The sequence below is a fragment of the Mytilinidion resinicola genome (assembly GCF_010093595.1).
Source record: "Mytilinidion resinicola strain CBS 304.34 unplaced genomic scaffold BDZ99scaffold_8, whole genome shotgun sequence".
In the NCBI taxonomy this organism is placed as follows: domain Eukaryota; kingdom Fungi; phylum Ascomycota; class Dothideomycetes; order Mytilinidiales; family Mytilinidiaceae; genus Mytilinidion; species Mytilinidion resinicola.
Genome location: NW_022985444.1, coordinates 931,968 through 953,115, shown reverse-complemented (window position 1 = coordinate 953,115; position 21,148 = coordinate 931,968). Strand labels below are relative to the sequence as shown.

The 21,148-nt window shown below is 50.0% G+C and overlaps 9 protein-coding genes across 9 annotated transcripts; 3 read left to right on the top strand and 6 right to left on the bottom strand.

Moving 5' to 3' along the window:
• Positions 1 to 936: 936 nt before the first annotated feature.
• Positions 937 to 3,720, bottom strand: BDZ99DRAFT_290883 (uncharacterized protein). The gene is made up of 5 exons (XM_033714092.1): position 3,720; positions 2,972 to 3,670; positions 2,847 to 2,920; positions 2,555 to 2,791; positions 937 to 1,334 (listed from the first exon to the last, which is right to left on the bottom strand). Exons 2-5 carry the CDS (start codon positions 3,575 to 3,577, stop codon positions 1,196 to 1,198), a joined length of 1,056 nt encoding a protein of 351 aa, XP_033577865.1. The 5' UTR covers positions 3,578 to 3,670; position 3,720; the 3' UTR covers positions 937 to 1,195.
• BDZ99DRAFT_290893 (uncharacterized protein) lies at positions 3,721 to 4,212 on the bottom strand. Its single transcript, XM_033714093.1, has one exon. It carries the CDS (start codon positions 4,076 to 4,078, stop codon positions 3,815 to 3,817), a length of 264 nt encoding a protein of 87 aa, XP_033577864.1. The 5' UTR covers positions 4,079 to 4,212; the 3' UTR covers positions 3,721 to 3,814.
• Positions 4,213 to 5,077: 865 nt separating this feature from the next.
• On the bottom strand, positions 5,078 to 5,802 carry BDZ99DRAFT_475769 (uncharacterized protein; the record flags this gene model as incomplete). The annotated part of the gene is made up of 2 exons (XM_033722016.1): positions 5,078 to 5,600; positions 5,651 to 5,802. 2 exons carry the CDS (start codon positions 5,800 to 5,802, stop codon positions 5,078 to 5,080), a joined length of 675 nt encoding a protein of 224 aa, XP_033577863.1.
• A 379-nt stretch (positions 5,803 to 6,181) lies between these two features.
• Positions 6,182 to 6,933, top strand: BDZ99DRAFT_441534 (uncharacterized protein; the record flags this gene model as incomplete). The annotated part of the gene is made up of 2 exons (XM_033717772.1): positions 6,182 to 6,364; positions 6,427 to 6,933. 2 exons carry the CDS (start codon positions 6,182 to 6,184, stop codon positions 6,931 to 6,933), a joined length of 690 nt encoding a protein of 229 aa, XP_033577862.1.
• Positions 6,934 to 9,173: 2,240 nt separating this feature from the next.
• Positions 9,174 to 9,764, bottom strand: BDZ99DRAFT_385771 (HET-domain-containing protein; the record flags this gene model as incomplete). Its single annotated transcript, XM_033715446.1, has 1 exon — positions 9,174 to 9,764. A coding segment is annotated over one exon (591 nt), but the record flags the coding sequence as incomplete, so codon positions are not given.
• Positions 9,765 to 11,687: 1,923 nt separating this feature from the next.
• BDZ99DRAFT_462193 (uncharacterized protein) lies at positions 11,688 to 12,807 on the top strand. The gene is made up of 2 exons (XM_033719793.1): positions 11,688 to 12,330; positions 12,381 to 12,807. The coding sequence occupies exons 1-2, from the start codon at positions 11,726 to 11,728 to the stop codon at positions 12,451 to 12,453; spliced, it is 678 nt and encodes a 225-aa protein (XP_033577860.1). The 5' UTR covers positions 11,688 to 11,725; the 3' UTR covers positions 12,454 to 12,807.
• A 783-nt stretch (positions 12,808 to 13,590) lies between these two features.
• On the top strand, positions 13,591 to 14,254 carry BDZ99DRAFT_561494 (uncharacterized protein; the record flags this gene model as incomplete). Its single annotated transcript, XM_033727324.1, has 2 exons — positions 13,591 to 13,670; positions 13,732 to 14,254. 2 exons carry the CDS (start codon positions 13,591 to 13,593, stop codon positions 14,252 to 14,254), a joined length of 603 nt encoding a protein of 200 aa, XP_033577859.1.
• Positions 14,255 to 15,118: 864 nt separating this feature from the next.
• On the bottom strand, positions 15,119 to 16,990 carry BDZ99DRAFT_497825 (Cloroperoxidase). Its single transcript, XM_033723545.1, has 4 exons — positions 16,759 to 16,990; positions 16,644 to 16,705; positions 15,927 to 16,483; positions 15,119 to 15,787 (listed from the first exon to the last, which is right to left on the bottom strand). Exons 1-4 carry the CDS (start codon positions 16,941 to 16,943, stop codon positions 15,338 to 15,340), a joined length of 1,254 nt encoding a protein of 417 aa, XP_033577858.1. The 5' UTR covers positions 16,944 to 16,990; the 3' UTR covers positions 15,119 to 15,337.
• Positions 16,991 to 17,747: 757 nt separating this feature from the next.
• Positions 17,748 to 21,074, bottom strand: BDZ99DRAFT_508323 (root hair defective 3 GTP-binding protein). The gene is made up of 5 exons (XM_033724317.1): positions 20,840 to 21,074; positions 20,311 to 20,760; positions 18,925 to 20,229; positions 18,435 to 18,874; positions 17,748 to 18,379 (listed from the first exon to the last, which is right to left on the bottom strand). The coding sequence occupies exons 1-5, from the start codon at positions 21,004 to 21,006 to the stop codon at positions 18,099 to 18,101; spliced, it is 2,643 nt and encodes an 880-aa protein (XP_033577857.1). The 5' UTR covers positions 21,007 to 21,074; the 3' UTR covers positions 17,748 to 18,098.
• Positions 21,075 to 21,148: the final 74 nt, after the last annotated feature.

Genomic DNA, 21,148 nt, shown 5'->3' with positions numbered 1-21,148 from the left:
AATATCCGGGAAACTAGACGAGTATCAGGACTTAACTCCTTTTGAATCAGTTGGCGATGCCAGAACCAAGACCGCGAATCTGAAATATAGCTTCCAAGGCTTAACCACGAAACGATTGCAAGGCTTAAGGATGAACAAAATCGAGGACAAAAGACCAGGCTGATAATTATATACTCGCTCTGTCAGATTATCGAACGCCTCAATAGCTGCTTCTGTCTTGATGCGTCTTGCATCGCATGAGGCTGAGGCGCCCGCCAATTGCATCACTCGGATGCCCGGGGCAGAGAATAGACGCTAATCTGCAGACGATCACGAGAACATTAACATACAGTGCTCGGTCATAAGTTTAGGCACACGGATATCTCGCCGGTCCGGCTTTACTTTTGCTCACTCCTTACCACTGTAAGGAGTAACCCATCTAGCATATCTTCAGTCGGTTAAACGGTAGCCCTATTCCGACTGCATTAACCTTTATATTATATTTAGAGCAATAAAAGGATACTGCGATACCTGAAGCAGATGTCCAAAGTGCCAAAACTTATAACCTGGCGCTGTACGTGTTCCGTTCCAGCTACCTGGCAGAACGTGTGTTGAGACCGGTCTCGATCTTATGTTACAAGATTGCCACGTACTATCGTGGGGAACAATGAAATTAGCTTTCGCCAACTCCATCCACATCTAGAGTAGCCTTATGCCTTGGTGCTGTCTGGATGGGTCTGAAGAATTTCCATGCGATCAAAGTGGCCTTGGTACCAAGCTCATCATGTAAGATGCGTCGTAGTTTTGGCAGTTTCCATGCCATGTAGTCATGCGCTCAGGCTGAAGCAGAGCCAAAGCTACCTTAATAACTATGAGTAAAGAGCTTCTCCAGGTGAGCAAAGAGCAAGTTGACAAGAGATCATTTCCGTAAGAACGAAAGAAAGGAAGAGACACCCCTAAACAGGCGCGAAGCAAATCATATATCCAAAGAGAACGAGCATCAACACCCCATCAGCAACAGAGCTCAACATGCAAGAACTATCTGAATACCAAAAGTCCGAATCGCACCCTCCAAGCACGCAAAACGCAGCAACACGCGACAAAACCAAAGAAACCATCATGAAGGCCGTCAATCTTTTTTTTTTTTGGTAACCGTTCTCGCACGGTTGAACGTATGGGTTGCCAAAGCTCCGTATGTTTGAGCTTTTGTGTGGCTTTATTCTTCTTCCGAAGACGTCGTTGCGTATCTGTCGTCTTGCAGTTCAATTTCGTACTCGGATTGCTTTGCATCGTCCGACTGCACTTCCGCTTCGTTCTCGCTATCGTTCTCGTTCTCATCATCGGATGGCGGAGTCCTGCATCGTTGGAGCTGTCAGCATGAGCTCAATGAAACGCTGCAAAATATATTCGTCGAAGCGATGTTGATCCGGTGCGGGAAGAGCATGAGAGCATTCATTGCCGAGGGTTCATTGTGGTGAGATGACGTTTTTGACAGCAGTGGAACCGGAACTGATCCCAATACGACGCTGGGAATGGGACTGCGTCGTACCAATCCAAGTTCACTTTCATTATATTTCATCTATATAGTACAAGGAAAAGAAAAGCGAATCTTCCATGAGGAAGATTCGCTGGGGAAAATTTTGATATTGATTCATCTCGAATGGGCATTACCTATGTATCCATGGTCCCTCGTAGATCTTGTGATATATGGTACAAAGCTGAAGAAATGCGACACAACGGCCTGGGTATCGAAACTGGTGTGAAGATGCGCCAAAATAAGATCCCAAATGACGTAAATGTTGGTGGCCAAATCCGAAAAACAATGATGAATCAGCGGTCCCGTAATCGTAATTGAAAAGGCCTCTCCAATGCTACTTTCCTCTCCCTTCCATCAATGAACATGGAAAAGAGCAACCTGGTCACTAGGATAAGCACGCTGAAATCCGGATACCAAATGTCACTGTCCCGACTCCTATCCCAACCAACGCATGCGAGATCCACGTGAAAATGGAATACAGCCTGGAAGCCTCCGATTGGACTTGGTTTAGGATAGCGCAAAAGCTAAGTACACTGGGAACGGGCAGAATAACCAAAATCCAAGATTTGTGGGCCGGAATGGATGGACAGAGTAACAGTGCTGGCTCCTCCAAGACAGTTTTACGGTCCACTGAGAGATGATAAAGGGGTTTATGAGTGAGTCCGCACTCAATTTGGACATGTTTCCGGAGGATAGCTATTACCTTATTCAAAGCTACCGGGGCTTTGATCTACTCCATGGCCAGCATAGAACGCTTCGAAGAACAGAGGATATTGAGAATTGAAACCATTGCTCAACATCTGATTTTGAACAATAAGAGGATTTGGAAAAGTGCTTCTAGGATGGCTAGAAGAGAAAGGAATATCCGTGGCTCCGTGGGGATGCAAACCTTCCGTCCCATTGCTTGGTTCATGTGCAATTGGCGAAGGCTGAGGGGTCCAGCTTCCATTCGGGTGAGGCGCCAAGTAGTATGCATCGTTTGGATGAACGGCTAGATGGGGCGCCTCAGGAAGCAAAGTGATGGGTGCCTGTACGTACATCTGTCCATTTGTTTCTGCGCCCAAGCTCCCACCATCTGTCAATGGCGTTTCAGTGAGGACTTGCTCAGCCAGATCTTGACTCGAAGTGGCGCCATCGCCCTGTTGCAAATACGTGGGTGATACATCTGGTGTTTGCGCAAGGTGTGCCACTTGCGAATTCGAATGACGATGTTGAACAGTCTGGCTAGATGCGGGAGATTTAGGTTCGGGACCAGGTGTAGCTAGTGGACTTTTTCTAGTAGCAAGAAGTCAGTGATATAAAGGCGGATATCCTCGTCCGGTAAAGATACCTCTTCTTTGTATGTCGCCCTCGGCGTTTCCCGGGTTGTGGAATGTCGTCGTCAGTCCTATTCTGATGTGTACACTGTACATAGCATTAGCTAAGATGAATACATATCAGAGAGTAGGAGATTACTTTTCGTTTATGCATCTTGCATGACTCGCATGCACCTGCTAGCCTCCGTCGTTTATATTCTCCACGTTCCCGCTCATTCATCTGTCGCCGTCTCTTCCGTGTTGGAGCACTGCCATCGGACGTACGCCAAATCGATACCATCTCCTCCATGGCGGGGACAGCAGGATTCAGCAGAATTGAGCTGGCGTTCGTCGGCACGTGTTTCGTGACCCCCTTATCGGTTGTTGGTTTTGGCATTGACGGTGACGAATCAGACTCTGGCGAGGTGACAGGTGAAGACTGGCCATCCGAGCTGGAAGCTGATGTACGGCGGTGTTCAACGCCCGTTTTCCCAGTGAAGCTCGGAGTCGGAATGCTTCGCTTGGTGGCATGGCTCCGGGCAGTGGCAGGACCTTCCACGGCACCCTCCAGCTCAGTTGATAGATAGTCTATTATTGCCCGAATTTTCCGCTGTGCATGGTTCTTCAGGTCCGGATACGTCGTTCGTAGCTCATCGAATAGTTCATCGGAGTCGGCAGGTGGAGAGAACATGAGTCCGGCAGAGGGATTGTTGGGGTCGATGCTAAACCTTCCGTCACGGTAAATCCGGTAACCGACAAGAGGCATATTGAGCCCAGCCGTCTTCTCAGAGTAAAACCACCGTCAAGGAGAATGCCTAGTACTGAAGAGTCACAGCATATTTCTCAAGCAGTCAAACACCTGGTTCGTGTAAGCTTACAAAGGCTAACCTTAAGGAATTTAAACTCACGTTGGATAGCTGCCAAATCTTGGTAAGCCTCAAAGGCCCAGCAATACGATTCAACGATACAAAAGTGATCGGTTGTAGAAGTGGCAATATGAAGTTTATTCAAAAGAAGCCAACACTGCATACAACAAAAATCTTGCTATGTGACCAAAATTGGTTAGGCCACTGTGATCACAGCACCAATAAAAATCCCAAAAGTGTCTAAAACGACAAACCAAAACGAGAACGCTCGTGAAGTATAGAAACTGGCAAAACGAAGATGATAGAAGAAAAGAGGGGCGAGGTAGGGGGAGTAGAGATGACCTCCTTGACGCGGTCAGAATGCGAACCAGGCCGCAAGGCAACAAGGCGGACTCGTACATTCGTAATTAATTGCCCCAATTGGACACCGATAAGACGCTTCATGCACGAATCCTTCCCCGAGAGCGCTGACGGTGCCACATGCCTTTCTGCATCTGGTCCGACTGGAGTTGCTGCTGTGAGCTTTCTTGGTCAGGCTCTCACCGTTTAGCTCGATCTATGCAGGCGTGCCCAAGTGTGCAAGGAGCCAGTCCGTATTGAGGCACCGCAAAGCACCGGGCGCTCCTGTACTTCTGCCTTTGCTCTATGCGGTAGCACGGTGAGTAATAGATGGCGCAATTCGTTGTCAATGTCGGAAAAGGTTTCTTGGTTCGACGACGGCGACACGGCAGAATGGAGACCGCGCGCGGCACGGAGGACAGCCAGATTGCAGAGGATCACGCGGCCTTTTCTCCAAGAGGAATACCGACTTTTCAGGGCGTACTCGAAGATTTATTGGAGGCCAAACGTGGTGGTTGTTGTGGTCATGGATGATATTGGGTTGGGTTTGGGCAGCGAAAGATTGGAGCCCGGAACCTTGCAAGTAAGACTGTCACGTGAATTGAACTTTGCACATGTGAGCATTGAGTTGAGGGCACCTAATGTGATATGTCATGCTAAGAAAGAGCTCTCCGTAAGTTGTGTCATGAATGCAGCTGCTTAGGGGGTATCTCTGTCTGATGTACCTATGTACCATACAATCGTACGTGACACTTCTGCTGCCTTCTGCTTGCGCAACCTCATCCTGTCATTATGCTCAATCGCAGCGATCCCTATATGTATCGTAAGAACAGTCACTAGGAAACCCCTTTGGAGGTGCTCTGTGTGTGCGATAACCCGATAGTAAGAGAATTAGGAGCCTGCTTTGAGTTTCACCACCAGAAGCATCATCCATCCTAGCTCTTGAGAATACCCCCATGTATTTTTTGCAGCTTCTTTTGAGCCATAATTCAAAGAATGCATTTCCTAAAGGGCCGTTATTCGCAGGTCAGTTCCAGACCTACTGACATCCGGGCCACTTCTCATTGCCGCGTTGCGTAGTCGTAATCCTGCTGAAGCGGCACCACAACACCCTGGTAGAACCGTTCTCGGAAACCATCATCCGTGAGGCTATATGATGAGCTTTCGAAGTTGTAGTGGACACATCTGTAGACTGCGTTGAAGTAATTAGCGAGCTCGCAGTCGCGAAGTGCATCCGCAAGGCGATCGGCGACGGAGAACTCTGTCCAAACGGTGCGTTTTCCATCATGGTCCCAGTCTTCAGCAGTTTTGAACGAGGAAATAGGCTTGCCATAGGAGACCTCCAATAGAGCTACACCAAGGGCGAATATGATGCTGTTCTTTACAAGACGTGGTCTCTTATGGCGCGGAGTCGTGAAGCCTGGCGTAGGTGTGAAGTTTTTTGATACATACGGCTGATCGGAGAGCATTGCATTCTTGGAGTTCTCAACAAAATAAATATCCTTCATGCTCCATGTTTCGCTTAGCCAGGGTGTTCCGTGGAGTTGGAGGACGGCGGTGGCGAGTGTGAGCGCAATTCTGCACCTGTTGTGATCTCAGTGAGCGATCGACAAAGCGAAACTTGCTACACCTACTTCTCTTTGATCTGAAGTCCACTTCGAGATCGGTCATGAAGTACCTCTTCGAGAGAGACAGGTTTCCCAGTCACTCTACTTGGTATTGGTAGCGTAATTGAGTGAATGTGATGTTGTATGGCAGCATCGCTCAGGATTCCGAGACAAAACATGTCCTGCGTATGGCCCTTCAAAGCCTTGCAGAGGTCGGCAATCTTGGGAGCTGTCAAAGCACATTTCTGCCAAGGTGTGTGTCGGTGTGGAGCTGGTGGTAAGACAAACGTGGGGGTGTTAGACGCCTGTGGTGTCGGTCTGCTAGGGGATGGCATTAGCTATCTGATAAAGTCCTCGTACCTACCTAGAGGATGATCTCATTTCATTCCACCGATCGAACTCTAAGTTTATCTCATAGATCGAGAGCATTTGGACTTGGATGCCCGCAGAGGAAAAGGGTAAGGCTTACGGATGCTGATCTCTTTCTTCCGGCTCTATCTCTACAGCACGCCAGTTCCACGGCAGAGCCCTGGAACTGCAAACAACACTTCTTCAAGGATGACTGGCTATGTCTTCCTTGGTGTTAGGCGTGGAGATGAGTACAAAGTTGCAGAGATTAACGTGCATGGACTTGGTGATGACCAGTTCTTTAAAGAGCTTAAAGCTGAGTACTACACAATGAAAGGGTACCTTTGGCGCCTTTTCAGTATCTGGAAGTTCAAGCACTGCGATTTTTTTAAGGTAAAAAAGTCCTCTAGCGTACTTCATTTAACACAGCACTTTCACTAATATTGTTTGGATAGTTTGAAAAGTTTGACTATGATTGCAGCGTCCCCAGAGTCGAGGGTATGCCTGAGAACGATCCAGAATACCTGTACGTACCAAAGCCTCGACGTTTATCAGACCCGATGCCTCCGATCGACCCTCATGAATTTGAGACAAGGTTTTATTCTTGCTACGGAGGTGGTAAACGCCATAAACATATTTTTCTTTCTTGCAACAACAAAATCTGTCGACCTGATGACGACGCCCTTGAGCGGATTCCGAAGCGCATCAAGGGGCTTGCAGTTGGAATTCCAAAACGAGGCCACTTCTGGGGCTTGCATGCTCGCGAGCAAATTTCCTTCTTTGTGGTTGCTCTCTATAACTTCCTTTTGCTATTCTCATCACTAGTGTTCTGGATGTGCTGGCTTTTCGTCTGGAAGCATCCTGGAGACCTGCAGAATGCTTCCATTATCACAGCCGTAGTCAGTACTCTTTTACCCATGGTCTGGTTGCCTTTGTTTGTGAACACGGACCATGTTAGATAAAGGCTGTTGCAAATCACACTTCGTTATGAGCATGCCTTCAACCCAATCATATGGTGATTCGCATTCGCTTCATGTACCAGACGAGCTTCTCCACGAGATTATAAATATAGCCGTGGAATAGCCGTGGACCACGAAATCTTTGAGGTCAATGACAATCCCGTCAGCGCCGCAGCAATGACTGCTGCATCAATCACTCTGAGTAGCAAAGCGATAGGCCTATACTGCATTTAACTTCAAAGCGTCGTTTACATTGACCCAAAAGACTGAGCTCGTGTCATGGAGGAGATCTGCCGTGTCGTGATCAAGCTACTGAGACTTCGAGAACTCCTGGAGGTAGAAGAGCAGCTGGACGAGACTAGATTAAATGTGAGATATCATCCACTCCGCTCCTACTCGCTCGCCAGTTGACTCTATGAGCTCCAGAAGCTCTAGGAGCTTGCTATACGAGTACATAAATCTATGCCCGGGTTCATTAACGATGAATCCACACCCATTTCTCATTGATCATACTGTATTTTGGTAAAACGTCTAACCGAATGAGGAGAACTTACGCCAACTTCTCCCAATTCATACCATCACAAGACCATTAGAACAGGACACCACAAAACGGCGTTATACAAGTCCATTTTCGGAGAGGTATTTACTAGAAACCTGCGTTTAACTGTAAGATTAGTTGTTAATTGGCCTCTTACTATGTCGATAGAGCGGCGAGGTTCGAAGGGGATACCAGCTTAACGGTGCTCTTTACTAGCATAAACTACAGTTATTAGGAGGGGGCACTAGCCTAATAATAGCTCCTGTATCGACTATAGTGAGCAGTCAAACGATAAGCAGCTTCACGGTCAAGAACTCCGAGGCTAGATCTGCAAAGGGGGGAACATGAGCTGAGCGCGACTTTGCTTTCTGTCTGGTAGTGATGAGGCTATTTAGAGAAAATGGAAGTAGAGAGGGCGTTGTAAAATATATGGTGTACTGAGCAGAATTTTCAGCTTTTAGCTTTCGCTCAGTATTATATTCTATCGTGTAAAGTTTTCGTAAGGGAGTACGTGAGAGCCTCCTACGAGCTGATAAGTAGGAGGTAGAGATATAAAGCGCCCGGGCTCCTAAGTTGTTGAATGGTTCCTCGGTTGCATTCAACTCGAGAGACAGAGCTCATTCATACTATGGAAATAGTGGTGCACATGACCATCACGTGCCAGTGACCTTCAGATCGAGAACTTCCAACACGCCTTGCGCCTCCGGTCCAACGTGTGTAGAATAGAGTTCCTTCATCACGCGATTCTCTTGAGTGGCGTTCGAAACTATCCAGGTTGTAAGAATATTACTTAAATCCACTTTGGACAGGCTAAAAACCCCTTTCAGCAGAGAAAGAATCGTTTTCGAGGCAATTTTGCCTTATCCCACAGCTTAGCGTCAAATGTGGTACGCCCTACACGATAGGATATTCCGTCCAGGTGAGTTTTCAATACAAGGAGGATGACTACATCGCCCGTCATATCATATCTCTTCGAGCGCGCAATACACACAAACTCTAGCACATCAGGGTGCTCTGTTCTCGGGAGATTGTCTAAGCCAATAGCCCAAGCACGGCCCATATCATCTCGCTCTGGCCCTGGCCACTGAGCCTGGCATAGTGGTGACAGGTTGCTTCTGGTTATCGGTAATGATATGCTTTCGGCTTCGAAAAGGAGCATGTTTTCGGCCTTTGGTATCCAAGTAGGAGGCGCATCGATCTCAAGTTCTAGGTTGCCAGCACTCGTGAATGCTTGCGCAGCTTCTAGTTTCGACGGGTGAATGGCTTGGAATACCAAGGCTCCAGATGGAGACCGATGAATGAACCTGTACCAAAGCACCATTTGATTTGTGTCCTCTAAAGAGGGAAGTGGGAATGCAGATGCGAGCCCCCACGCGGTCCAACTCCAGCTCGGAAAATCAGGGTTATAGCTCTGGCTGGTCACGGTAAATCCAATCGCGCAATCGAAGTACTGAAGTGGAAGTCCAGCGAAGAACGTTAATCCCCACTTCGTGCTCAGATCGCTGAGGATCCCTAAAAAAGCTCTCAATATATCAGAGTCATTGGTCACTCTTCGGTATCGGTATTGCATCAGCAATTGACGGAATGCGTTGTACGCATTATTCGTTGCACCCAGCTCCATATAGTTGCGATCCCATTCTCTTACCCCCGTGTCCGGGACACCGCAGGGCGGAAGATGCTCTAGGTGCTTACTTTCGCATCTACCGCTTCCAGCTCTGCAATCAAAGACAACTTCGTCTTCAGTGAAGATCAAGACTCGTTTTGACAGCACCATTTCTTGTAGTGTCCAGCCGCGAGTCTTCCACGTACTCGATAACAAGTGGCTCTTAGCTGATATCTTTTTATTACCCAGGATCATGCCCTCGACAGTCGCAAGATGTTGTCTTTTAACTCGACTTCCTTCTCTCACGCCTGGTAATCCAGCCCAAGAATCTTGTCCGGCTCCCGCGATTATTGTCAAGTGAGCGCCTTTGTAAATTTCGTTCATAAAGTCGAACTGCCCGTAGTCATGCCCGCTATCGTCTTGGTCTAGACATAGCGCATCGACCCATAAATAGGCTATTTTTAGTGATTGACAGAGCTGCATGGCATCCTTCAAAGTCGTGGGTATGTCATCATACAAATCTGCAAGACCGCCTGGCTTCATCAATCGAGATCTTACGCCTCCTTTAAGGGTGTTCCTCAGCTGCGGCACTTGTGGGGTGCCCCACACGTACGATAAGGCCGCATAGTCTGTTATGGTTCTGTTGCTTCCTTGGAAAGCGGGTACCACATTCCTCGAATTGACGTTAATCATGAAGATCGGACAATTGGGTTTCGGAACGATCGGGTCCGGAGCACATACGGTAAAGCAACCCGTATTGCATAGATTCAACCATTGTTTGATGAGGGTGATGTCGACCATAGGCGGAATCTCTCTGGGCTTGTGATTTGGCTTTTGTCGAGCATAACCCGATTCATCACTTGGATATCTCCGAATTGATATTACTCGCCTTCTTGGTGATCCGGGCTCGAGCGTCACCTGTAGCGTAGCTGTGTAGTTGGGACTCCATGCCTTGTGACTTGGATGAAACCAAGGGGCTTCCTCATACTCTAGGCCCTGATTCTCTGAAGATGAGGCGCTTGGAACTCCTAACATTTCTTCAATCGGAAATCCCAGCTCCTGCGAAAACACGGCTTTGACGAGTTGGCATAGGGGACAATCAGCCTCTGATAACAAATCAGCGAGTTTTCTTTTGTGTGTCATCTTGTGAATTTCCCCCTGTTCTTCCAGATGGGGAAGCTGAGGCCAGTTTTTAAACCAGAGCATATGCAACCGTTTACACCAGTCGCAACGTTGTTGTCCATCGTGTGGATCAGGTGAGCCGTGAATGGAAGCAAGATCCCCGTGAGGTTTGCTTGTTACATTGGAGATGGTAGATGGTAATGTCATCAAATTTCTGATAGAATCCAAAGCCATAGCGTTCTCTTTCTTCTTCCAGTATGCGTCGCGGTGGATGATGACAGCGAAGCGATATAGACATGTGCTGAGCTTGCGCGTAGAGACTCAAGATATCTAGACTCCCCTCTTTGGTAATATACTACTGACTCATCTTTATCGTCCATGAGATGACATGGACAACGTCGAGTTGGATGTTAGAATGGGTAGGAAATTGGAAGGCTGGGGCTGAAGTGGAGAGTGTGGCTTAGCGAACGCCTCGTGCACGGACCAGGAGTACCCGTTTGTCTCTGCTTCCAACTCTCATCCCTCTTCTCCTCAACCATCTACTCTCGAAGCGCCGCTCTAATTCATGGAAACTATGCGGCCATAGTACCTAAAGCAGGAACGCATCCGTTCAGCCACGACGGCCTCCCCGATTGGTTACCCACCATATGGATTGGTGAAGCCAGGCTAGGCTACTGGTATTTCCGCATTCGCTCTCATTTATTAAGACAGCGCAGGCATCGAATCGTCAAGAATAGAGAGTTCGACGAAGATCTAGATCCCTCAACCTGACCACACGGTATTTGCACCACTGCGGTGGCTCTATGAACAGTCCCATCATAACAACATGTTTCAACCACGAGAATGTAGACCTCAGCCCCAAACTTGACACATCAGATGCTAAGTGCTTTTGCACAAGATAGTATACCGCTCTAGAATCAGGCCTATTCCATCTGTCTTAAAGATCTTCTATGGCAACTGATAGTTGAGTTTCTTCTACGCTGTTGCCGAAATCAGTCTAGGAGGGTTCTTATATTTGATTGGTATAGCGATCGTATGAATGCGTTAACTCCCGACTGAACTTTTCAGAAACAGGTAATGCATCCTACTTTCCCCCACACGCGCCATGGTGCGCGTCAAAGAGGCGGAGAGACGGAAACGATAGAGCAGGAAGGCGGCAAATCGAAGTCAATATAAGATCAAAATGTCCCTGTAGGATACGACGGTAATCCTTCAGGAGGATTTTCAATTTTTCTAATCAACTTCTCGCACTAAATTGTTTACCCACGTTATACTCTATCAGGTCGGTAGTGCGTCTAGACCATCCCCGCTATGATTCTCTTTGATCCAACACGATGGGTTCCGAGGCATCGAACACAAACGCGAACGCGACTCCCTTGGATGCAAGCGGTCATTACTTCAACGCGAATTTGCTGCCGACTCGGCTGATTATTGGTGTTGATGGGACATCATGCACTCCGGATGGTCCACATGGCCGGCATTTCAACAACATCAGCAAAGTCTATCGGATTTGCTCGAGCGCTAAGGACGGCATGTCCGTCGATAGTGTCAATCGACAATTCGTCCAAAAGAAAAAATACTTCCCCGGGATCGGCTCTGACGAGAAGATGCACCCGCTCTCCCGTCTGGCTGCTAATATCTCCGGCAAAGATTGTGTGAACCAAATCAGTGAAGTCTACGAGTATTGCTGTATACGAACGGCTTCAGGGCATCCAGGAAATGAGATCTGGCTCTATGGGTTTAGCCGAGGTGCATACGTCGTCCGAGCGGTTGCTGGCCTGTTGCACCATCTTAGGGCACTGACGTCTGCCGGAACACCGGCCTTCAAATCAGACTTTGCTGGTGGCTTGAGGAGGTACAAAGATCTCCAAAGAAGATCAGCGCAAGGAGCTGGTCAAGCTCACGAGTATCTCGCAGAAAAGACACGGCCGGCTCCTATAATCCGTTTTATAGGAGTTTTCGATACTGTCAAGGCCGTCAATGATCATTTCTTGTATGATATCAGCTTCAACGACTCAATTCAGCACTTCCGTCAATCGCATGCTCTAAGCGAGGGTAGAAAGGATCTCTCTCCTGAGTGCCTCTCCTCCGAACTCAATAGAGCCATACCATGTGACCGCAGCCTTATTCAAGCCAAGTTAGCACCAGTTCAGTTCTATCGCGAAGAGCCTTCTTAACATCTTCTAGGTTCCTTGGTGCTCACCTCGATGTAGGAGAGTCCGCTGCTAAGGATGGGCTATCTCTGTATCCTCTACAGTAGATGTTACTTAAGAGTAAAGCTAAAGGCCTAGAGCTGCGTTTTGACGGAACCTTTGGTGGCCAGGCTCCCATCGACGACCCTATTGCCGTTCTCTTTCCGGACAACGATGTTGATGGAAAGGGTAAGGACATGTGGTCTTGCACCGCCGACAACGGGGTTGTGGCTGAAATGCAAGGCCTCCGAAAAGTTCACGAGCTAGCGAAGTATAGCAACCGATATTCTGTTCATCTCAATCGCGACAACGCGGTGTAATGGATCAGGAACTTGAGACAGATGTTTGCTTTGAACGGGGAATTACGGGGTTATTGTTTATTCGGCGCGTCATGTGGAAGTCAATTCTGGCTTTATAGGCACTCTGCTAATTACACAAGTAGCTCCTCAAGGTACTATCCTGCATCCTTCGGTCTACATGATCCTTGATACCTTCCCCTATATGCTTTTAGACAGCGACAATTTTACGTTTGAGGACTAGCAGAACATCTACAATTGGAAGAGGCACATCCTTGCTCTGGAATGGCAATGCGAGTTCTAGGACGACCGCCAAACTTCAAAGCTCGAACAACCAGGTCCCCTACGCATTCTTGTTTATGGAAATACCGGCGTGGGGAAATTCTCATTGATTAATGCTGTCTTTGGAGCGGAAGTGGTACGAGATGGCATCTCACAATACAGAACTGAATGAACGCTAACTGAAGACAGACCACCACTACGGACAGAAACCGGGGGCTCATAACGTCGAACGTGCCTTACCAAATCCCAATCGGCCCGACTTGCTTATCCACGATTCAGGAGGATTTGAAGCTGGCGGTACAAAAGAGGTCGAGAAGTTTGTCAAAAAGTGCTCTGATACACCGAAATCTACAATCGCCTTCATGCCACCTGGTGCGTCTTTGAACACTCTTATGCTGTGTAGGTCTAATGAATAAATATCCAGGTTTTGTTTAGACCTTGGTACCGTCCGTACAACACAGAGCAACTATTGAGCTCTTCAAGACTGTATCGAGGTTTGCAAAAGACGTTCCTATCGTCGTTGTAGCGACGAAAAAGGATGTATTCAAGAACGAGCAAGCATGAAAGAAGTGGCGAGAGCTGAAGAAGAGTGGAAGGTCTCCAGCCGAAGCCGAGATCTCTGCTATCATGGACGACTATGCCGAAGATCGGTTTCGCGAACGAATGATGTTGATAGAGAACGAGCTACTATCAGTCAAGGACGGAAGGTTTGATGCGATAGTCGGATGGTCACATCCCAAGTGTCTACTCACAACTCGCTGATCGTAGAGCTGCAGGTGATCCGGAGTCTCTCAGAGCGCTCTCAGATGCAACCAGAAGGTGTTTTGACGATGAAAAGGTCCGAATATCTTTTATCGCCACCCAAGTCATCAATATTGATATGAAAGTGGAGAAAGCCATTCTAGATGCGCTACAGATATACAAGAGAATCGTCACCCGGGCAACGCTTTCCAATCACGGCGCTGATTTCATACCGGTTTTATCCCCTACTAAAGGTACCCTGGCAGCTGAAGTCTGCACCGCGGTCGTCGCCTCTTTCGGCCTTCCTACAATCAATGCATCAACGGTAGAACACATCATCAGCTTCAAGCTTTGGAAAGCTCCCGTCTCAAGTACTCTGGCTGTTGCCGACGCAGTCTCGAAAGCTTTCCTTACTACTCTTTCTATATTCGATCCTTGTTCAGCACCAGCCATCGTCATTGACACCGTCCAAGCAAACACAAAGCTCTTCTTAGCTCTTGTGTGCGACGTGATCCTCATTCTTGTCAAGGCGTTCAAAGGACAGCGCTGACAGATGCGTTGGCTAGCCGCTCCAGATCGACATCAGCAAAGCGGCGTTTTGGTATCGCCGGATTTCGGGCGATGTGCACAGGAGAGATAACAAGCTGATTCCAAGCCATACGCACATGAGTTTGTACATGCATCGGAGCCTGAGACCCGGCCCTATTCGCCAGAGACTACTAGAAGTAATCGCAGAATTCAGAATCGCAATCACAATGGCGACTCAGACAACTATTCCAGGAACCGGCAACACTAAAGGCAGCGCTAATTGGACACCGAGGAAAACTTAAAACACTAGACGCAAAGGACTGTTTCCGGGTTAAATATCTACCACTCTTCAATTTAACCGAGAAGCTGTTTGTAGCTATGCTTTCGCAGCATACATGGACAAAAGTATTTCTTATAGTAAGCGCCAATTTTCTTCTATTATAATTACACTCTGTACTACACTTTTTTAATCGCTGAATTAGTTGGCCTTGCTATCTGCGCTAGACCACCGCATGCACGCGCCTACATGCTATAGTAATCTTGCCTCTTCCCCCCTAAGCATTAATCTATTCTTAAACCCTTCCCCAATTATATACAGCAAAGCTAATCAAAAGTCCTTAGAATTCACTGGAGCTGGTAGTAGAAGTCCAAATTCTATCCTCCTGTTCCCTCACCCTCCCCTTTCTTTATATCGCCTTCGCAATCCTAGCTTAACCGCCTAATAAGCCTCCGAGGGTTTAGTTCCTCCCTATGCCGCCTCACCGCGTGCTTCTGGTAGTACTAATCGACCGGCGAGGACCCTTAGGAATATAGCCAGGGCATGTGTCAAGGGAATCACGTTGTTCACCATTTGAAGCAATCTTTCATAATAGAGGAACCGTGTTTCATCCAGTCTATCCCTCCTATCAACTCGACCGCATCAGAAACAGCCGCATTAGAAGCAGCCGCAGCCTTCCTCCACATAGCACGAAGGCAGCTACCCATCCCGCCACCTCAACCACCCCGCCCAGATATCAGACGCCCGCAACGCCAGCAAGCCCCGCCTAACCCGCCTCTACAGCCGATAGTCAGAAGAAGAGAAGGCCAGCATACCCACCCATCAACCTCACCAGATATCACGACCCAGACTCAGATTATACCCCGGATACATCTCCAACAACCTCTCCTCCACACTATCCAGGCCTTTACAGTTCAGATCCGTAAACAGCGGCGGCAGGCGCATCATCAGCGTCGGCCACACATTGAGCTCGTAGTCCTGGTAGTACTCTCTGAGGTACTCCGGGCTGAGCAGCAGCCCAGCGATGAGGCCGAGGCAGACGAGGTTGTGGTCGTTGCGGAGCTCGGAGCGCTTGTAGACGCCGTTGGTGAGGCTGTCGGCTTCGAGGACGATGAAGGTGTCCACGCCGTTGACGTTGCCGCCCATGCTGTACTTGTCGATGAGGTCCGGGTGCTGAGAGGCTGCGGCGAGGAGGTCGTCGCTGGTGTGGAGGGCCGTGTAGGGGTCGCTGAGGGCGCGGCGGTACCAGGAGGCAGGGATGCGCTCCCAGCCTGGTGTCTGTGGGGGAGGTATTAGATGGACGGGTTTTAGGGAACAACGGATTAAGAGGCGCATTGGGTTGCATCCGAGGCATTGTAGACTGAGCCAGCGGATGCAAGAGGGCTTCTCAGATCCAGACTATAGGGAGTGCACTTACGTAGACCAGGTGTTTCCCGGTAAAGTGATGGCTCCACTCAACGCCATAGAAGGACAGGAGCGTCTCGCGATTCAGCCTGCCCTCAGGATACTCGGCGCTCCGGTTCGCGAAACATTGCCAAATGAGGGCATGCGTAGCTCCCACGTGCATCAAGCCAGCGAACGGCGAGAGGAAAAAGTTCGGGTTCTGATGTAGGCTGTCGAAAGTCCGCTGCATTCGGTGGTCATTGAGGATCGCGAGGTTGTAGTCGACCTGGTCGGCTGGAAGCCCCTGCTGTCTATAATATAGTTTTTTGAATAGGTCCAGAGACATAGTAGAAGCGTCACCATCGGGGGCGATGTATTTATCGATTCGTGTTACAGAACTATCGTGTTCAAAGGCGACATGGGTTGTGCTAAGGCCCCCGGGATTGACCAGCAGGGTGACGTCCGCATCGGCTGGAGTAGAACCTCGGGGAGCCGGGCCGCCGATGGACATGTGGTAGAGATCTGTAGAGACTGACATTGCCGTGCCATAGATGGAAGCAAGGTGAGCTAGATCGTATCCCAGGCCGAAGACTAAGAGGTTAGCCAGATGAACAAGCAGACCAGAAAGAAAATTCAGGAGACTAAGCTAGATGCACATCTTTTGCCACTATTGAAAGCGCTATGATCTAATCCCAATCCCCAAGAAGAGATCGTCTGAGCCGCCTTTTACCCCGCCACGAATTCAACTTACCATTCATAGATGCATTGACCAGCTCGTCAATAGTAGCGATGCCGTTGTGCGGAATGAAGCCACTGAAAGTCATTAGCCACCATACCCCAAATTTCTACGATCCAAAAACACTCACTGGTTCGCCAATGCATTCAGAGCCGGGCAGGGCCCACGAAGATCGCCCACTCCCGGCGGCTGGAATTGATGCGTGCCGGAAACGTCGACTAGCTGCACTTGGGGGTCGAACTCGACGGCGTCGACAGAGGCCTGGCCCAAGAGCAGCTGAACGACGGCGAAGACGCCGAGGGGAACGAGCTTCATGATGAAGAGAGTCTGGGGGGATTGGGTTGGCGCGCGGTCGGCTTGGCTAGCGAGGAGGTCCGGTGAATTGGCGGTGATTGTATTGACGAGGTGGATCGACGTAGACTGAAGGAAGAGGTGATGTAGGGTTGAAGTATGCCAGGCAGAAAATGTCGCCAGTAGGGAGTGAGTGCGAAGAGATCGGAGCTATCTCGCAGAGTTTAAAACGTCACCGCGACTTTGGTGAAGTGAGAAATGAGACGCCATGCCGTGACCACGCACCACACGTATCGTCAGAAAGCGCTTCCTCCAGCGTGGCTCTGCGCTGTCGGCAAGCGTGACCAGACTCACCGCCTTATCCTACGTAGGAGCTGAATTGGAGTCATTCCCGAGGCCTTTCGAAGCCGGCCGGTCTCGTGGTCTTGAAGGAACATATCACAAGAATTAACGCCCCGGCTTCGAACGTCGCAGCGCAGAACAGCAAGGGATGGACTTAACCGCCTCTCACCCACATGTCAATAAAGCACGATCAAGGAAGCAGCGTCGTCAGTTCCACTATTTTCCGGGCTTGCAGTCGTACTGGATCGGGTGGCGTAGGACGACAGCTGCAGACGGAACCGTGGTGCTGTACCCCACCCCTCCTCCTACCTAGTTATCGTGGGGGCGGGGGATATCCCGGTTCAGCGTCTAGGGATTCGTTCTGATATTTTCCTCTGATAGAGGAAACAAGTTCCATGGAGTAGTGAGGGATAGTTCTTCTGGGGCCGGGAGACGGGCGGCGTCAGCCCCGGCCTCCACCATTCAGATTGCGCTGAAATGAGCTATATCCCAAATTAGAATTGGTTTATATTGGACCTGCGCGAGGGGCGTGAGGTGAAGTTGGGAAGCAGGTCCAGCCCACTACCACAGTTCGAATCTACGTACCTGCGTAGATGAAGGACAAATGCAGATGAAGCTTTCCACACCGTTTGATCGACCCGAAACTCGCCCTCCTGCAACGTGACACAGCAGTTATACACTAAGTAAGAGGGATCCAATATCACACAGTACAATCATCAGAAAAGCCACGCCTCGAGTAGAATGAATGCCTAATCCCATGTCCGTGATGAAGACCATACCCACATTGACTGTTACAGCTATCCCTGACCCTACCCATCCAAGTACTGACCGTATGTTTCATATTTCATCTTCATCCTCACTCTCCACCTTCTTCTTTCCCTGCCGATCTAACCTCTCCATCCCAATACTCTCCCCCCTCCCACTCATCGCCACCGCCTGCCTCCCCGTCTCCGTGTTTGCTAAGAACTCGCGCAGCTTTTCCTTTCCAATTTCGAGTGCTTGGTTGCTCGCGGCGTTGGTCATGCGCGCCATGGGACCCCAAAGGTTGAGTGTGTAGGTGACGTAGGCACCGACACCAATGAGAATGAGGAAGACGAAGTAGAGAGGGTTTCGTAGGACTGTCCACATTAGCATTGCTGAAATGAAGGCGCAAAGAAGGGAAATTAGGCGTACCAGCAACGATCTCGTTCCAACCCAGCGCAAGAAGCAAACCATAGAAATAGAGCGGCACCTGTGTCATACCCCCGATCGCACTGCGCTTTGCCTCAACGTAGACGCCATCTGCCGTCTTCTTGAATCTTACTAGCAGATCCTGCATCTTGGTGTCATTAAGGACGGTCATCTCTTCCTCGAGGCTCTTCCCTTCGTCTTCGTCAACGCCGCCGATAGGCGCGAGGTCCTCTTCGTCGGCCGAGGAAGTAGAGGCGGGTGCGCTGCCGATCCAAGCGTCGAGAGGTGGTGGCGCGGAGGTAGCTGCAAGCTTGAACCGGGCGAGGAGCGGGATGATGGTGACAGTTGATTCACGCGCTTTGGTGTAGAGACCCTCGATGTCGTCGGTTGGGCGCCAGATGCGGGGGACGCCGGACTCATCGTAGCGAAATTTGTCCTCGAAGCTGGAGTTCAGCGTTAGCATATGTCGTTGAGCAGTTTCAGGTAATCATACTTCTCCCGAAGCTTGAGGAGGATATTGCCTTCCATGACCTCCTCGTCAATCTTCGCCCTCAATACACCCCACGACTTCCGCCGCAGTCGCCAAAGCCCGACTTCGACTTCATCAGGGCTTGCATCGAAGCTGCGTGCCCGATCTGTGAACCGGCCCTCAGCACTCTCAACAGTCTCGGTGAAGACGGCCCATATCCGGTCCCAAAGGTCCTTTTCCGTCGCTGGTCTATCTCCATGCTCTGGAGCGCCAGATCCTCCCCGGCCAGTGCCCAGCTTATTGAACTCCAAACCAACCGACTCGCCCAGCCTCGACCGGACCCATCGCTCAACTCGCGTAGCAAGGCGCCGCATCTCATCTTTCCGCAACCGCGCGGAGACCTCTTCCAAGTCTTTCTTGTAGAGAGTCAGATCGGCCTGGTACGTGCTCCAAGACGCGCCCTGGACCAGTACAGCCTGTGCATCCTCCTCGAACTTCGCCAGGGCCTTGGCCTTCTCTGAGTCCACGATGTGCGCAAAGTCGTAGTTGTTTCCTTTTTTCTGCCCACTCTTGACCGCCGCACTGACGGCACTGCTGAATTGTTCCACTCCGGCTTTGTTAGCCGCACTGAGTTGCTTTTGGAATAGTGCTTTGAGTCGAGTATCGACTTTGCTCTCCAGTTCCGCTCGCTTTCGAGTATACACGCCCTTGTGGTATCTGCTCGCATTGGTCTCGAAGTCCTTTAGTATAGTCGATCGGGCTACGTTCATAGCAGGACCAAGCCCCGCAAGCACAGTCGGCTGTCCTAGCCTCACACCTTCAGCCTGCTTATCCTCTAGCGGCGTGATAGTCTCGTCAAAAGCAACGAGAACCTCTCGGGAAATCTCGTCGCATCGGAACTGTGCGAGCAGCTCCTGCTGCGTTGGTAGGTCCAGGTCCTTGTTATTCACAATCTGATCCCAGATGCCCTCCGCATATACCGGAAAGCCGTCGGCGGGAATCCGCCGGTGGTACTGGGGTAGGAAAACGGGGAGCGATCCCTCGTCCAGCAACCCGCTCTTCTTAGGATCATTATAGCCTTCTCTGAACCGATGGCTGAGCTTCTCCACCTCCTCCTCAAATTTCTCCGGTTGTAGGATCTTGTGTGGTAGCGCGCAGAAGGCAAAATCAAAGTAATCTTCTATCCGCGAGTTCTCGAGGCCCTTAGGCTTCGAGAGCGTCGACCATATCCGAGACAGGTCTTGGAGGAGGGTGTTCCGCAGGTTAGACATGGGCGTCGTACCAATGTGATCTCGAATAACGAAAAACAGAAGCGTCTTCGCAATAGTCCTGTAACCGTATTAGCATTACGTGTCCAAACCCAAATGCATAGAAACCTCGAAACAAGAATAAGAAAGGCAAAGCGCATACTTGCTATCCTTGATAAACAGCTGCAAATTGACCTCAAACACCGTCTTCAACAGCCCCATATTGGCCCCCTGATACAAGCCGACCTGATGCTCCCAAATATTCACAATGAGCACCTCACTCGTCGCAAGCGCGAACAACGCGCTCTTGCGCTCGAAATCCTGGTCCTCGCCGCGCTCCCGCCCATCCGTGCCCTCCACGTCCATGACGAGAATATTATCCGCCATGCTGTTCGCGTCCTTGACCGCGCTCACGCGCTTGTTCTTGCTCATCCAGATGCCCTTCGTAGTCTGCCGCCGCTCCTGCTCCGACATGACGCCAAACTCGGTGCCGAAGAGGTAGTTTAGGAGCGTCGACTTGCCGGTCGACTGCGAGCCGAAGACGGAGATCAGGTGGTAGTTGAAGCCGGCGGGTATGATTTTCTCGATGCTGAGGTATGTGGAGAGGTGCTGGCTGCAGTGCCCCGATGTTAGCTTCTACGTCTGTAAATGCCATTGTGAAGAGCCCGGACAGCGCGCTGGAAGACACTCACTTGAACTCCTTGTCCTCGTCGATGACCTGGATGCCATGCTCGTACTGCTCCCGGCTGGGGTTCTCTCCTACAGGGGCGAAGTGAGAGTTCATCATGGTGGGAGGCGCGGTGGGGTGTCTGGTGTTGCTGGGCCGCCGGTCCCCGTTGACGTGCAGAGAGGATGCCATGACGATACACGGGAAGCTCGCTGGCCTTAGTGAATAAATTGTTGGGGGGAGGGCGTTGATGTCATGCGGTCTGCGGTGAAGGCGTTCGGTCCCAAGTCGGGGGTGTGTCTTCATTCGCCCACGCCGTCTCGCTTAGGGAAGC